We start from the raw sequence: 17,650 nt of genomic DNA, 5'->3' as shown, positions 1-17,650 counted from the left end.
CCAAAGATTGTTTGTCTAAGAAGGACAAGACCAAGGGCAAGGCTTCATCTCAGAGAAAAGACAAAGACGCGACACAAGATAGTGATACAGATTCTAGTATCACTTCTAGGGCTCCCAAGGCGCTTCCGGCTTAGAAGAACCCAGATGGTGTACTTCTATAGTACACATGCAATTTCCCCCATGTGCTTCCAGCCAGAAGAGGCTTGTGGGCGGGAGAGGGGGCTGATTGCAGCTCCACTTACTAGTGCATGGGGCCGTGATTTGGAGTTCCAAGCATTAGACATCTAGCAGGACATGGTTATCTTTGGTACAACAGAGATTATGAACTGGATCTGTTCCAAGTTCATTGTTCGAGGCTTTTGGGACGTGATGTGTTCCATCCACTGTTGGGGATTATGGGTGCGGTGTGTTGAGTGTTCCATCCACTGTTGGGGATTATGGGCGTGGTGTGTTGAGCTGCTCATCATCTATTCTTGGAGTCCACCGCACACTTGTGTAGGAATTCGTGGCCAAGCAAAGTTCCTTGTTGTTCGTGGTGGCATCTTGTTTCGAGGAAATAGGTTGGTAGATGCTGTCTCCGAGGTGATTCCAGTATTCACGATGCTGGAGGATCCATGGTTGCATCTTCATCGACTTATCTTCTTCCGACTCTTGCACACTATGAGTTGCAGAGGGGGTTAGAATTTGTGCATCTTTGTGTTTTGGGGCTATACCTATTATTGGGTATTTTATACAATGGCTTTTTGTTGATGCATGGTAGATTGTGTTACCAAGCAATTACGGCTCAAGGTTATGATTGAAAGTCATGCTCCACTGCATGCAGGTCATAGGGGCATTGAGGCCACAATAAAGGCAATTGAGGCTTTCTTTTATTGGCCGACCTTGAAAAGGGATGTTGATGCCTTTGTTGATTTTATTTTTGATCTTCCGAGGACACAAACGAGAAATAATGGCATTTGGACTATCATATGCAGGTTCAGTAAGCAGGCTTATTTCATTCCCATGCGTATGAAGATCAAAGTAGATCATATGGTGAAGTTGTTCATGGCATGGCATGCCTTCGTCTATCTCATCAGTGATTGTGATCCACGGATGACGAGTTTATTTTGGAGAGGGTCGTTTGACAACATGGGTACAACTCTCAAGTTTTCATCATCGTTTCATCCACAAACAGTTGGGCAATCGGAAGAGACCAATTCCACAGTGTTAGATCTTCTCAAGTGCTGTGTGTCCGAGCACAAATAACAATGGAAACAGTATCTTCCTTTGGTGGAGTTGGCTTATAACAACACCGTCCATACCTCAACGAGCAAGGCGCCTTTCGAGATTGTGGAAGAAGGGAAGAAGGTACCATCCATTTTGCACACAAAGGATAAGATCTTTCATGCTAACCAGTATGTGGAGAGTATGGATGAAGCTTACAAGAGAGTTAAGTTGGCACTCCAAAGAACTCAACAAAAGCAAAAGAAGGCAACACACCGTCATAGGCGTGCATTAGGGTTCGCAGTGGGTGACTGGGATCTTTTGCGTTTTGAGAAAGCCGGGCTCAAGAAGATGAAGGATAAAGAGCGCTTATTCCCTAAGTTGAGCATGCGCTCCTATGGACCTTTTCAGGTATTGGAAAAGATCGGTGAGGTAGCCTATCGTTTGAAGCTACCACATCACTGGAGGATTCACAATGCATTTCATGTGAGTCTTCTTAGACCTTTCCGAGGGGATGTGCTTGAAGATGTATTAGATGAGGCTTAGCCGGAAGTAGAGGAATTTGATGAGGTTCTTATTCCTGAGCAGATACTGGCACACAAGGAAAGAAAGATACGAGGTAAAGTTTCCCGTCGCTATCTTGTGAAGTTCAAGAACTATTCACCGATGGATGCGAAGTGGATAGAGGAGGGTGACTTAGTAGATTCACCTCAGGTATTGCAGCTTTATCTTGATGTCTTCGAGTTGGAGTTGACTCGGTAACTTCAATGCTTAGAAAAAAAAAATAGCACACTTGTCGCGACGAAATTAACGCACAAAACTGAATGTAAATGTGCAGAAAAAATAGAGAGAGAGAGAGTGGGAGAAGAGGACGAAGTATTGGGTCCCGAATACCCTCTGTAGGGCCCCCACCACGAATGGTGTATTTGCTTTTATTAGAATGATGCAAAATTGAAATAAAAGACTGAACCTAAACCTTCTTGGCTGAGATAGATCTCTGCTCTTGACCTTCAATCCTTGACTCCTTTTGCGTTAGCTTGTCCTTGGCTGTCCTAGCCCTTTGTTCAGCTTCAGCACTTGGTGAATCATGAGATAAATGAACTGATTTATGTCTTGGGTATTTATACCCTCAACAGTATGCAGTCGGCCATCTAATTTTCCCTCCACGACTTGTTTATTCAACATTAAATGCTGGTTTTTTATATGTGTTCACACTTGGGCTGTTTGGCCACTGCAGGGCTGCTGTCCAGGCATGTGCAGGCTGCTGGGCAACCCCTGGGCACTGGCCAACTAGCTAGGCAGCCCTTTGGTCTGGCCGTTTGGCTGGGCTAGCCCAAAGGCCTTGTCGGCTGCCTGGCCAGGCCCCTTAGACTGGCTGACAGCCTACCCAGCCCTTACTTGGGCTGGTGGGCAAGTCCTAGGGCCTGCTTGGCCCCTTGGGGTGGCCCATAGCCTTCCTCGTGCCCATAAAACTGTTCTTGGGGCAGCCCTATGGGCTGGCCCCATTCCTACCTACAAATCCTACTTCTACACAATCGCCTGACATCTGGTCACAGAACAAACATACAAAGCAACTAACATCATTCCAGAGGGAGATTCACAGCGCGGACTAGCACTGTCTCATGTGCAGGACAATGCACACCTGACCTCGGACGACTGGAGTGGAACCCTAGCTAACTCGTCCCGGACTGGGCTCACATGGGACCAGTTTTCCACCCCAGGTCTTGCACCTTCTGTACAGATATGTCTACGTGGCATTCAAGTGCGGGATGCACGTGACATCCCCTTCTGCTTAACTTGACGGAAGCTGCATAGCCTCCAAATAATCCGTCAATAACGTCGGATAGTCGTCGAAAAATTGTTTGTCAAGCCATACCGCTTCGTGGGTCCCTCGGTCCTGAAACTTTGTGAGGAACTGTCTTTGTCTTTGGCCTGAGCCATGCTTGAAGCAGTGCAAAAGGATTTGTTCAGGAACCATAACTTCATCTTCATCAATAATATCTGGTTCCGCCTCATCTATAACTTCTGAAGGGATTGGACTTGCATATGGCTTTAACCAACTGACGTGGAACACATCGTGCATAGTCCAACACGGAGGTAGCTTCAACTTCATTGAAACCTCATTAATCTTTCTCTGGATGGGAAAAGGTCCGAAGCTCCTGAAAGACAACTTTGGGCATCGCTTGCTCTCCTGCTTCAACCTTTGCTTCATAATCCGAAGATAAACCCAATCCCCTTCCGAAAACTTCATGTCCCTTCGGTCTTTATTGACCTGTCGAGTGTAGGCCTCTTGCGCTTTAGCCAACCTGTCTTTTACTGACTCTAAAATCTCCTGGTAAGACTCCGTCACTCTGTTTGCTTCAGGTACTGAAGACCAGGTCTGGTCAATAGCGACTGGAATGGTCTTCCAAAGCTGTCTCATATGGAGTCCTGCCAATGGTTGAAGAAAAAGAATCATTCAAAACAGCTTGAACTAAAGGCAAAAATGATTCCCACTTACCTTGCTGATCGTGGACATAACACTTCAGCACATCAAAGGCCAACTGGTTGTAGATCTCTGTATGGCCGTCCGTTTGTGGGTGAAATGCACTGGAAAAATTCAATTTAGTACCAAAGTTATCAAACAATGCCCTCCAAAAATGACTGGTAAACTTGGCATCTCGATCTGACACTATGGTCCTAGGAATCCCGCCTATCGGGTACCAATGCCAAATGAACAACTGGGCAACATCCTCGACGGTCGCATTGGCCCTGCATGGAATAAGCATAACAAATTTGCTAAATCTATCAACTGTAGTTAAGCACGGAGTATTACGCTTACTCGGACTGGGAAGCAGATTCGTGACAAAGTCCATCGAAATATCTTGAAAAGGTCCTTGAAGAATCGGCAAGGGCTGTAACAACTCTTCCCATGAGGAGCTTTCACCTTTTGACAAATATCACAGTGTTGTAAATATGAAAACACATCTCTGCTCATCTTTGGCCAATAATACTGTCGTTCCAACTCCTCCAAAGTCGAATTCATGCCCCTATGACCACCAGTAATGGTGTCATGGGCATCATGGAGAAGAGCTGCCCTAAACGACTTCATAACACATAGTCGGCCTTTGTAGAAAAGCCAACCATCGCGTATCAAAAAGTGGCATGGTCTTGTGGTATCCAATGCATGTTCCCACTGTGTACCGAATTCCTCGGAATCCGCATACGTGTGCTTCATGTCGTCTAGTCCCATACCAATAAGGTCGAGTCTAGTGGTCTGAATCAAAGTCACTTGTCCCTTCCTGCTCAAAGCATCAGCCACTGGATTGACCTTTCCTGGAAGGTATTCAATCATACCATCAAATTGCTGGAATATCTGGCTCCAGCGGTGCTATCGGTCACTCCACTGCGTACTTGGCATTGATGGTTAGTGCGAATCTCAAAGTCACGGCCATAAAGAAAATGTTTCCAATGTTTCAAGGCCTGTATAACTGCAAGGAGTTCACAATAGTAGACTAAGTAATTCTTCTCGGCGGGCAGTAACTTACGAGACATGTAAGCTACTGGATGACCATTTTGTTGTAATACATCGCCAATTGCGATGTTACTCGCATCGGTGATCACCTGAAATGGCTCGTCCCACGAGGTAAGTGCTAAACAAGGCGCTTCTGATAAAGCCACCTTGAGGTTCTTGAATGCCTCCAATGCTCGTGGAGTCATTCGAATCCATTGCCTTCTTGTCTTGACACTCTTTTGTAGATCGGTGAGATCCGCCGAGAGGTCAGAAAACTTGTTTATGTGGGTTGAGTATGCCTGGCATATACCCACAACGGATCTGATGTCATAAGCTGTCTAAGGTACTTCCCAATTGACAATCTCGGCCACCTTAGCCGGATCAAGTCGAATGCCTTCTGCACTAATTATATATCCAAGGTAATGAACCTGGAACAAATAAGATTCCGACTTCTTCTCATTAACGTAGAGCTCGTTGCTTTCCAACAACTTAAGGACTTTCTCCACATCAATGTCATGCTGATCAACCGTAGCTGAAAATACCAGTATGTCATCTAGAAATATGAACACACACTTTCCAATTAATTCCCGGAATACACGCATCATCATGCGGTTGAATGTAGCTGGGACGATCGTCAAGCCAAAAGGCATGACCACAAATTCATAGTGGTCTCGTTCCGTACGGAAGGTTGTCTTGGGGATGTCCCCCTCCACAATCCTCACTTGGTGGTACCCACTCTTTAAATCGAGTTTCGAGAACACCTTAGTCCCATTTAGCCTCTCAAGAATATAATCTATTCGAGGCATCGGGAATCTACTCTTGATAGTCAGCTTATTGAGTGCACGATAATCGACACACAAACGAGAAGACACATCTTTCTTCTTGACGAACAGGATCGGTGCTGCAAATGGCGACACGCTGGGGCGGATGAAGCCAGAGTGCAACAATTCTTGGAGTTGGTGGTCCAACTCCAATTCCATAGCCTTGGAGGAAAGGCGATATAGAAACTTGCTCGAGGGCTCTGAGCCTGGGAGGAGATCAATCTTGTGGTCCTCCGGTCTGTACGGGGGGACCTGGGTAGGGAGATTGTCCCAAAGAAAAATCTTGTGGAACTTTTCATGGAGAGCCGAATACTTCTCGAAAGCACTAGCCACCGTCTGGGCAGTCTAGATGTATATCATCGCACAATGTGCGCCTTTCTTGATTGCTCGCTTAGCCTGCAAGTGGCTTATGAGCGGAAAGTTTGGAATCCCTGGCTCACACTTAATGGTCACTTGGGTGTTTGACACATTCCGATTAATCTGGAAAGTGTGCTTGTCCCACTTGACATCAAGAAGAAACTTGCCAAACCACTGAATGCCCAATATTATGTCTGCTCCTACAAGAGGGGCAACCATAAAATCACGCACAAATTCTATGCCCTAAATAACTAACTTAGCACCTAGAGCTTCATACTTGACGCTTGTTGTCATGCCTGTGCTAAAATCCTCAACTTGTTTGTCCACCGAAGTCAGGACGAAACGGGCACGCCGAGCGGTCTGTTCCGTGACTACGTCCTCCATGCTGCCGCTATCAAACAAGACAACGACTTTCTGGTCACTTATGTAGCCAAAGGTCTTGAGCAATTCGTTGCGTTCATGCTCCTGGTCATGGGCGCCCTTCTGCTTATCTTCGAGCTCTCGGCTAATGATTGCTCCAACTGAAGCATTGGGATTTGAAGAACTAGGAGCAACCACTGGGGTTTGTGTGAGAGCTGGGCTCACCACGGAAGGTGTGGAGGCTGAGGCGGCAGTCTTTGGAGTGGTAGGCTTCTTATGACACTCTCGAGAAGTGTGTCCTTATGTATGACAAAAGAAACACCTACCCTCCTTGTACTGAGAAATCTCCTTAGCACTCAACTTGCCACCTGTCTTACCTGCTGCCGCTTTCTGGTCTGGAGTAAGCTTGGACGCATTGTTCGAGTTCTTGGAGCCATAGGCTCCCGTGCTCTGTCCTGGGGAAGACCCCGTCTCCCACACCCTGCATACCATGGAGTCTTGTTGACCCTCCCATGTTTCCAAACATGCCACTATGCATTCCGGGCTGCATGCCCCCATACAAATTTCCTTGCATTCCGAGCTGCATAGCACCATACATACTGCCTTGCATTCTAGGCTGAAAACTGGCACCAAAATTCCCTTGCGTTTCCATGCTTCCTTGAGGATAACCCCCAGTCATAGATTGGAACACGGAACCTCCGCCAAAATAGCCTGGATGCAAAGATTGCTGCGGAATAGGTGGCTGCCCGAAAAAGGAATTCTGTGGGCTAGTACCATAAGTGTTCTACATGTTGGAAAACTGTCCATAAGCAGGATCTTGTGGGATAGCACTACTGTTGACCTGTGGTGGGTTCTTAGAACGCTCCTTCTTCTTCTTCTTCTTAGGCTCAGAAGGGGCCATCATAAATTCAGTAAACTTCTCACTCTGCGTGAGCTGCATGAGCACATCCACTGCACTTGCCAATCGGGCTTTAAATTGGGTATCCTCTTCCTCTTTACTTGGCATCTCTTCTGGCTGCGTTACATCCTCATAACGTGCATCTGCTGCAGCCTGTTCTTCTGCATGCGTATCCTCAAATTCAGTCCTCTCAGGTGTGGTTTCCTTCTCTTCCTCTTCATCATAGTCATTGTCTTCCTCTTGATTAGACGTTTTGCTGAAATTTACAGCAACGACTTTCCTCAAGACAACCACGAGCTCACCCCCTTTGGGAAGTTGGTGATGGTCCTGGAAACGGAACCTTGAAACCGGCCTTTAGTAGAAACCAGAGTGCGGTGGACAAACTGTCACCCTAACACAGCTGTAAATCAGCAAAGTAAAGAAACAAAAGGGAGCTAGAGCACTCCTACCAGAAAACAATGACATCTGTGGGCCCCAAAGCTTGGCGCCCCTTTTGGTATTTCTTTATTCACATTCAAGGAAGAGTTCAACTGAAAACAACATGGCCAAACATGGCTTATACATATGCATGTCCAAACTGCCGGTCCTCTAGTCCTCTCAGCATAGAGGCTTCACACAACAGTGTGATCAAAACATGACACTGTTCTTCATCTCTAATCTGCCAAGAAGGTACATCCACGAGGCCCTGAAAACGCAGTCAATTGGCCCATGCACATTGCCATAAGACAGCCCATAAACCCTTCCAAAAACATGCTAGAATTGCTCATGTTCCTGCCCTCTTAGGTTGCAAATCCCTCCTCTCACAAGGGACCAAGAGTAGTACTCCCAAACAGTCCACGAGCCAGAAGAAAGAGGAACTTTAGCCTGTGTGTGTCTGACACCGCCCACCAGCCTACGAGAAGAGAGAGAGAGAGAGAGATTAAACAGTGGTCGGCTGTCTGTCTAGCAGCGCCCCCCTGTTTCTCCTGCAATCTGCCACCTTCCATGAGAGAGAGAGAAAGTGTGAGATGCCCTGTTCACTGTCCAGAGCTGCCTGCAGTTCTGCACCTCAGCAGCCCAGCCCGCCAGCCTTCCAAAGAGAGAGAAAGAAAGAAAAGAAAGAAAGATTTTATTAACGTCTTCCAAAAGACCGAACTCGGCCTATGAGACAAATCGGAGTACATGTATGGGGTATCCTCTGTCATCCCAACAAAATGAAAAAGTACTGAATAAAAAAGCTGAATTTGGGTGTGTAGGGGATGGAGCTCTATTACTAGGAGAATGCAAAGCTATATGCATGGAGTATACAATCATGATATGCAACCTAGCTAGCTCCATCCTGTACCATACTGGGGGTATAAAATGGTATACATCAGTGAAGGGGGTGTCCACAGCTCCCTGAAGAACATGCCTGGGTGTGCTCTGAAGCGAGCCAGTCGCTCCTCACCCTCTCTGTGAAACTGAGCTCTGATCTCTGTCATCTCTCTCTGGTATAGGCGTGGTGTCCGAAAGCCAGGTGTCCTCTGTCTCCTGCGGGCTCTAAGTGTCTCTGCTCTCTGGAGAGTAATTCCCTGCCGTGTAGGGGCTGGGACGGGTATGGATCTCTGAAAAAATGTAGTAATCTGTGTCTGTCGCCCCCCCTCTGGAGCTGTCTGAGCCTGTAATAATGTCTCTCTGTGGCGCTGTATGTCTAGAATGTATCTCCCCAGTATGCGCTGGTCTGCTGCCTCAAAGATCTGGCGTAGGGAATGTGGCTCTCTGAATAAAATGGGATATCTCTCTCTGATGGCTGTATATGCTCTGCATCTGCATACATAATGCTCCTCACTCTCCACCTCCTCTCTGCACAATCTGCATACCCTCTCCTCTCGGGGGATCCGTGCTGCTCTGCCAGTCTCAATCTCCAATCGGTGTGATGAAACTCTGAGCTGACCAATAGCCACTCGGGAGCCGTGTGGTAAAAAGCCCTCCATGTATCTAGGCCTCTCTATAAATCCATCATCAGTGATACTCATGAAGTGATCTCTGTAGTATAGCATCTTCGGTGGAAGAGGCTGTGTAGGCGATATCCATGTCTCTCGTGTATAGAGCTGCCATAGATCCTGTCTCAATACTCTGTTCCTCTCACTATGAGAGAGACGGATATGTGGTGCATCCCTGTCATACTGGAATGGTGGTAGATGATCCATGTCTAGGCCATGCTGTGAGAACCAATGTGTGACCTGTGCATACCATGATCCTCTGTCTCCTGCCTCAGCCAACTGTCTAGATGCCTGAAAAGCTCTGTATGATAATCTGTCCTGTGGCATCTCTCTGAATCTGTCTAGCAGGCATATAGTCTGAAATATGGCCTCTACCATCATAGGAGGCGCAGCAAACTCTGCTCGGATAATGTCATGAGGTACTGACGGTTTGCTGCGTATCATGCGTGCCATCATGAGGGCCTGTGGTCTCTCTATCTGTGTCCACCAATGGGTAGCAAGGCCTGGCGCCCATACTGCTGCTCCATACATCAATGCCGGTGTGACTAATGTGTCAAATAGCCACCCCTTCGTCCGGGGCTCCTGAAAATGCGCCTGGTGGCACTGTCTCTCTAGCATAGCCAATGCTGCATATCCCCGTGTCAATCTAGCTCTGGCTGCTGAACCCATGGTAAAGCATGTGGCTGCTGCAGAGAAGGTAACCCCTAGGTACACGTATGATGTCACCACCTCCACCTGGCATCCTGCGAGAGTGAATGTCAGCTGACTCCTGCCCTGTCTCGATGTATGAAAGACCATAACCTTGGTTTTCCCAAGGTTCACAGTAAGACCCCTCTGTGTGCAGAAATCATGGAGTGCATGTAGATGCTGCTGTAGACCACCGGGGGACTCAGACACTAATACAATATCATCAGCATAGAGCATAATATGTACTGAGGTACCTGCTAAATCAACTCCATCTCCGCCTCCCCGTGTAATGAAGTCAGCCACCTCATCAATGTATAACCCAAATAGCGTGGGGGAAAGTGGGCATCCTTGCTTCACACCAATGGTGCTAGCAATAGTCTCGGACATACCTCCTGGACATCTGACTCGCCCAAAAACCTGCTCATATAATGCATAGATGCCCCATGTCATATCTGCTGGTATGCCAAGAGACTGCAGGCGCTGAAAGAGCCTCTCTCGTGGTACTGTGTCAAATGCCTTGCGGAAATCCACAAAGCAGCAATAGAGCTTTCTCTTCCTCACTCTGGCCTGATCAATCATACATCTCAAAGTGAATACATGGTCAGTGGTAGAGAAAGCTCTCCTGAAGCCTGCCTGCCCTGATGAGCGTAAACCTGCTCGCTCAGCATATAAGCTAAGCTCCTGCTCCAGCATTGCACCATAGAGTTTGGCCAGCACGTGGCCAACCATAACCGTCCTGTAGTTGCTCGGATCGAGCATATCCCCTGTTTTGTGAATCGGCACAATGGTGTGCATCGTCCACTCCGCAGGCAAACCCTCTGCTAGTGCCCTGTTAAACAGGTGTGCAAGAAAAGGAGCTAAAGAATCTACTGCATATATGAGATGCTCACCCTGCAGGCCCATATGGTCGGCGGCCCGTCCATGCTGTAGGCGGCGGATAGCTTCCTGTACCATCGAGTGGGTAAAGAAGCTAGCTGTGGTAGGTCGAGGCTCCTGTGGCTGAGGTATAGGTGGCTGCCGTGGGGCATGGTATAGACCCTCTGCATATGTGTGCCATGTCTGTGGGTCTGCAATAGGTGTCGGGGTCCGGGGCTCTCTGAAGTGCCGCCATGAGACAGGGCTATCTCTACTCATGAAGAAATGAAAGATCTCTAGCTCCTGTATCTCTGCGAAGGCCCGCCTTTTGCGGCGAGTAAGTCTCCTCATCTCTCTCCTCGACTCCTGCTCTGTGATGGCTCCCAAGGCTCTCTGTATGCGGAGTCGTGAGTATAGGGTTCTGCACTCGTCATCATACCATCTGTTCTGGGGCATAGTCCCAGGTCTCGCAGGCTCTCCTGAGTGTACATGATGTGGGAAGCTCTGTAATGCAGCCGTGTGTAGGAGTGATGCGAGCTGGGCTGTAATGGTATCCATAGATGCCAGGGGATCCATGAGTAGGAGCCCATCCTCTACTCTGCCAGTGTATATGTCTGCCATGTCATGTGTGAAGTAGATGGTAGTGTGTGGCGTCGGTATGTGGGGGGCTGGTGATACTGGTGATCCGGCTAGTGAAAATGCCAAGTATGTATGATCTGCCCCAATAGGACGAGGTGGAATGGAGAATGAGGTGACAAGCTGTGATGCCTCCAAAGACCCCATAATGTAGTCTACCACCGTGCCTCCGGTCCGTGTATGACCCCCATGTGGGAAGCATGTCAGCCCTCCTGATCCCGGCCACTGTAGCATCCCGTTATAAATAACGAGACGATGCCTGGCTCCCAACTCTAGTAAGTGGTCCCCATAATGTCCTCTGTCTGGTCCAGTGTCCTCTGATGCCCGACTAGCCCCTATCTCCTCTGGATCCGCAGGGTGGAGGATCTCCATGTCATCATAGTCATACACCTCACACTGTCTGCTCTGTGTGTGGGCATTGAAGTCGCCCGTAAGAAATACTTCCCCTAGTGTAGAATAATGCATAATCTCCTCTGACAGACAAGTGTATGGCGAGGCTCCTATCTCCTCCTCATGTGGCATGTCCTCTGTAATGACATAGGAGGATCCTGATGGAGAAAAGTAACATAGAGCTATGTATATAACCCTGTCCTGTGAGAGCTGTAAGCTGATCCACATGTATCTGGCCTCTGGATCCTGTGCTACCACTCTCAGTCTCCCCTGTAGCTCTCGTCTGAATAGGACTGCTACTCCCCCCGACCCTCTCGAGGTACCCTGGCGTGTGGTCCTCCTGTATGCTGACTCCCACTGGAATCCCTCTACTCGAGGTAGCCCTCTCTCTGGGCTCTGATGTGTCTCTGTCAGAAGTATGATGTCTCTCCCCACCATAACATGCTCCAGTTGTCCAGGCTGCACCCATAGTGAACCATTACAGTTCCATACTGCTATGTGTATCTCTGTCAGTGGCCTGGTCTGTGTCCCATAGGCCCCAAACCGCTAATCCATGGGCCGGCCATCAATGATGACCCGACCATCTCGATAGAAGGCCTTCTTGCCTTCTCTCCTCGCGTGTAAGACTCGTGGCATGCAAGTTCTCCTATGCTCAAGCTGCATCTTCGTGAGATCATCATCCAAGAAAATAGGAGCTCCCTCTAAACCCCGTAGTATAACCCTCTTCCTCATGAAGGTGACCCTCTCCGTCTCTCCTGCAAACTGTAGGATGAGGGCTCGCTTGCGTGTTGAGTCTTTCCCGGCTCTCCATGCTTTGGTGAAGGGGAGAGGGTGCTCTTCCTTGTAGCCGAGCTTCATGCATAGAAGCTGTCCATCTTTCTCGGGAGTGGAGTCGGGTGTCTCGGCTATACCTGTGACTCGAATGTTGAGGCGGCGGGCATGCCTCATCTTCTCCTCCTCAATGGTGGTGTGAATGATTTGGTTTTCTTCCCTTTGAGTTTCCTCTCTCACTTCTTTACGGATGTTCTTCTTCACCACCTCGACCCATCCTGACTGCTTGGCTTCGAGCTTTCCTTCCATGTCCTTTGTGATCTCCTTGGAGATCTCTTCTTTGATGGCCGTGAGAGTGTTGTCATTGATCTCCCCTTCTTCCTTCTCAGCATTCTTGATGGCTACCATTTCCACTTTCAATGCACTCACCTCCTCCTTGAGTGCCGTGTTCTCTTGTTCGAGGTTCGTGACCCGTGCTTCGAGAGCTATGATGTGCTTGTGTAGTTTGTTTTCCACCTCATTGAGAGAGAGAGAGAGAGAGACTGTGTGTGCTGCAGCTCAGCCCCTTGCAAGAGAGAGAAAGCGTAGTTCAACCCTGTGTTCCCTGCTGACCAGCCCACCTCCTGCAGTCCAACCTGCCTCCTGCAGTCCAGCCCGCTTTTCCAAGAGAGAAAAAGCATGTGTGTATGCTGCCCAACTGTTTGCAAGGGAAAGAGAGGCAGTCCAGCCTGCACTTCCTGAAGCCCGCCAGTTGCCCCAGAGAGAGCAAATGTGTAGCTGCAGCCCGACTAGCCTGCCAGCCTTCCCACACGAAAAAGCACTCCTGTGCGTGTAGCTGCAGCCGAGAGAGAGAGAGTCCATGTGCTGTTCAGCTAGACCCCTCCAAAAGAAGCCTCCCCTCCAATAATAGCGTGACCCTCCCTGAAAGGGCCACAATCCCCAAAGATAAAAGTAGGTAGGTTTTAAAACCTTTGTCCCCTATGGGTTATGAAAAAGGGACCTTAATAATACCTTGAGTCCTCTTTGACCCCAAGTATGAACGCTTGACAAATGTCTTGCACACTGACCACCATGCCCAATGTTCGGATACGGTGTACAAATACACAGGGTCGTGACAGAGTCAAGATCATGATGGAAATGAATGCGTGTGAAGTGGAAAAAGAAAGAGGGGGGGGGGGGTTGCAAAAGACGACGAAAGCGAGATAAGTATGGTGGGCTCCTATGGGTAGGGGTGGGATAGTGAAATTGGATATTTTGCATAAGAGTAGGAGACCCCATCAAATAATCGACCGTATTGGAGCTCTCCGATACGATAGGCGATCAAATATAGACAATAGGACATCATGTTATGTATGATTAGCTCATGCTTGGCTCCCATGTCTAAAAAAGGCCTCTCATACATAGTAACATGCCCTGAAGTCCCATCTCTCTCGGAGAGCATAACAGAGTTTGCATGAAAATCATATATCTAGACCAATTCAGGTTTTGGTAGTATCTTTGACTTTTTTAACTTATAGAAGTTCCCATTTGGCAAAAAAATAATAAAGGAGAGCTTTGTTTTATTTTCTTGATGTTTAGCATTATGTTGTTGGAAAGTGCATTGGTCCAAACATTTGTGAAATCTTTTAAAAAAGTCACTAGGGTATTGGATTACATTGAGTTTAACAAAAAAAAAAAGGCTATTCAAATTAAGTTTGCAAATCCCTATTGTCTTGTACTCATTGCTTCTTTTGTTGTTTAACATATTGATTCTTATTGATCATGTCTTGCAGGTTTTGTTTGGTTCATTTTGACTTTGCGGAAAGGGAATTATCAATATCAATTTGGACAATATGCATGGACACACATGATTCTGTTTGTTGTCTTTACTCAATCAGCTTTCACGGTTGCAAACATTTTCGAGGGAATAATATGGTGAGTATAAAAAAAGCCAAGTTTTAGGACTTTCTAAACTTCATAAGGTTCATTGTAGATATACCTTTTTTTCAATTGCCTAACTTTTTTTCTCCCCCAAGAAAAACTCCTACTACTAGTAGAAAAAAAAGGACGTCCGCATAAAAGTGGACCACAACCCTCTCATCTCATGAGGTAATGATACAATGAGATACAGGGAGGGGGGGGTGGGGGGCTACATTGGGAGTAAAGGCCACACTAGGGGGTTGTCATGCCAAACTAGGCCAGAGTTTAATCGGTAAATTGTTAGAGGTATGCAAGGCGAGTCATGGGCCTCACAATCTTTCCCTGATGACCTAGACCGAGAGTTTGACTTTATGAGACCAATCATTTGAGCATAGTAGAAAATAGGTTGGGGCAAGATCTCTTTAATAGTGTTAAAAGGTGGGCAAAGATCGCCAAACCGAAGACCATTGGTTGACTCACTTCTTAGTTGTCTGGAATTACCTTGGACCATAGGCATAGCATTTGCCTTCAACAGGGGAGTTCATCATTTGCAACTTGGGTTGAGATCAATAGGGTTGATCAATTTTTTGTGCTTTGAACAATCGGTTGTACTTCTGTTCATTGTATATAATACAAGGTTTAGGTTAGAATTAGTGTGTTGTGTTTGTGGGTCTTCCACTGCACATCTCTTTCTGCTAGCACTTTCACATCGCTATTAGTTTTACAATGACACCCCCTTTGGGCAAGGGGGATTTGATGGGATCATACTCCTTACGAACTGCATGATGAGGCACTTCAAGAATCAATAATGCCAAATAGTATGAAAGTGTCTACCTTAATTAAGCTGTTATGGAGAGCCCTAAATATTAGCTCTGTATAATGAGAAACATTGCTCATCCAGTAAGGGTAAAAGGGCACCTAGCTAGGTGCCTTTATTTTACATTTTGGCTATTCAAGACAAAGTATTGAGACACTTCATTTGAGCTGGTCTTGTTGTATACTTGTCTTCAAGGTTGTGAGGACTGAGAATGGGAGGGTGAAATGGTAGAGAAGGATCGGGGCCAGATTTGGAGGAGATAGTTGGGGAGGACTGAGAAGACCGGGAAAAGAGTAAGGCAGGCTCATGGTGTGCTCCAACTCCGGAGTTCCTAATGTTTGAAGTGCTAGTATGAAGTTGAACACCTTCAACTAAGGAAACATGTCTGGAAATTTAGCTAAATCTCACACACAACCCTTGTTGGAGAACAAGCCTATTCCAAGTACAAAAGGATAAGTGTGTGTGAATAGTCTCCAACATATGTATGTGTGTGTGAACTCACTCTTAGAGTGGAGAGAGAGAGAGAGAGAGAGAGAAAGAAAGTTGTATTAACGTCTTCAAAAGGCCAAAATGACCTATGAGACCAAAAGGTTACATCATATCCATGAGGTACATAGTCCTGGGTACAAAATAGTAATAAAGAAAGATAACAAAAATCTAGAACTTTAAAATCTGATCTAGGTACATGAGCAGAGAGCTCTCATATCACCCTAATACATTCCTCATGGGCCACTGTGACATGGTGCTCAAGGTGGTAAAACTGAGCTGGCATGAGAAGGTCCTGCGATGATGGCCGAGATCTTCATGTGGTGGCGTGGTCGTGGGCCAGGGCCATGGGGTCTGGGGCGTGGAGCTCTGCATAACTCAGTGGCTCTATCGAGTGTCACACCTCTCGGCCGAGCTCCTACACTAGCTTGTGGTGTGGGTATGATGGGTGGATCGGCCCTCGGTGTCACTAGCCTGGACATTTCCCAGTATGAAAGGGGTCTGCTGGACTCCAGGATGTCTAAATATTTGGAAAGTACAAGCTTTGGGAATGGGGGATTATCCTAGAATACAAAGGACCACACTCCTAAAATTTAGGAGAGTTGCTATTTTTGGCCCGACTCCGATGGAAATTCTGTTCGCGTGATTACATCTGGAATTGAGCAGATACCAAGAGTTGGCAAAGTGCCTATGACAGAATGTCTACCAGTTGGGATATTTTTAGAGATAAAGTTTATGGAAGGATCCATCTCTTAGATTGGGACATGTGGCAAGAAAGTGGACCAAAGTGAGACAAGTGGCGTGACACTTGTTAGAAAGTGGATCAAAGTGAGACAAGTGGCCTCACACTTGTCACTTCAGCTATTGTGTGGCTCTCCACTTGTCATTGTAGCCTTCTTTTGCCATTTTAGCTCATGGGAGGCCCAAATCTATAAATTGGAGCCCTCTCTCTTCATTAATAGAGGCTCTCTTGCTGCACACCAGTCTCTACCACCGTTACAGGTTGCCCTAAGGATGGCTACTCTCTTTCTCTCTCTTGAAGGCTGCCCATGAAGAATACCGACTGTTGGGGACTATTTTGGAGGCTCTTCCATCGCGAAGAAATACTGAAGGCAAGGGTATTTAATCATTTATTATGATTTTTAGCCATTGTGCTTGTTGTACCAGCCTTTGTATTGGCTGTACCAGTCCTTGTACTTGTTGTACCATCCATTGTATCGGTTGTACTAGCTTTTGTACTTGCTGTACCAGCCATTGTACTTGATGTACTAGTCACTGTACATGCTGTACCAACATTTGTACTTGATATACCAGCCACCGTACCGGTTGTACCAGCCACCGCACCGGCTGCACCACAGTCACTGTACCAGTTGCACCACAGTCACTGTACCAGTTGTACCAGCCATTGTAACTGCTGTACTGGCTGAATGGAGAGTTGTACTTGCTGTACCAGCTTTTATGTTTCATGCAAAGTGATGATGGATATATGTTAAGGCTGTGGCCATGTTTAAATGTTTTAATATGCATTCATGGTATCAACAAGTGTGTCAAAGGCCCTAGTCCCCCGGGCATCGCCGCGAGTTACATGGGGGTTGGCCCATTCCGGCCTCTATGCGGTGTCACACGTGCAAGCTCCATTTTCAGCATTTGTGGATGTTTTGTCCAGCTTTATGTTTAAATGTTTTAATATGCATTGATGGTATCAACAAGTGTGTCAAAGGCCCTAGTCCCCCGGGCATCCGCCGCGAGTTTCATTGGTATCAGAGCATAGGCTTTCTTGGAAGCGGAGGCTTCCTTCTATCAATAAGGAAGAGAAAAGATCTCAAGTGGGGACCACACTCACCATCATTGCTGTTAAGCATGGCCAGCTGCTTCATAGCTTATGAAGCAAGAGCATGAGCAGTAGACAGCTTGTTGATCTAAGGATTTATGAATTCACAAAATTTTATCTTGGAAGTGTGGAGTTGGCTTTATGTGCACACGTTTAGCACTCTTTCCATATGGATATTGTGGATT

At 47.0% G+C, this 17,650-nt stretch overlaps 1 protein-coding gene across 2 annotated transcripts in view; it reads left to right on the top strand.

The window, feature by feature from the left end:
* Positions 1 to 17,650, top strand: part of LOC147634654 (phosphatidate cytidylyltransferase 1-like) — an 84,262-nt gene that overhangs the window by 36,352 nt on the left and 30,260 nt on the right. For both annotated transcript variants that reach the window (XR_015266772.1, XM_086803791.1), the window contains exon 4: positions 14,205 to 14,346. Coding sequence is in view for 1 of the 2 variants with exons in the window: in XM_086803791.1 (XP_086659917.1) it covers positions 14,205 to 14,346 (142 nt within the window). In the remaining variant the exon portion in view is untranslated. The remainder of the gene's footprint in view (positions 1 to 14,204; positions 14,347 to 17,650) is intronic.

The sequence above is a fragment of the Cibotium barometz genome, chromosome 10 (genome assembly GCF_041138505.1).
Source record: "Cibotium barometz isolate CiBa-2024 chromosome 10, ASM4113850v1, whole genome shotgun sequence".
NCBI classification, from domain to species: domain Eukaryota; kingdom Viridiplantae; phylum Streptophyta; class Polypodiopsida; order Cyatheales; family Cibotiaceae; genus Cibotium; species Cibotium barometz.
Note: the sequence above shows the minus strand (reverse complement) of the source record. Positions and strands in the feature narration are given on the sequence as shown.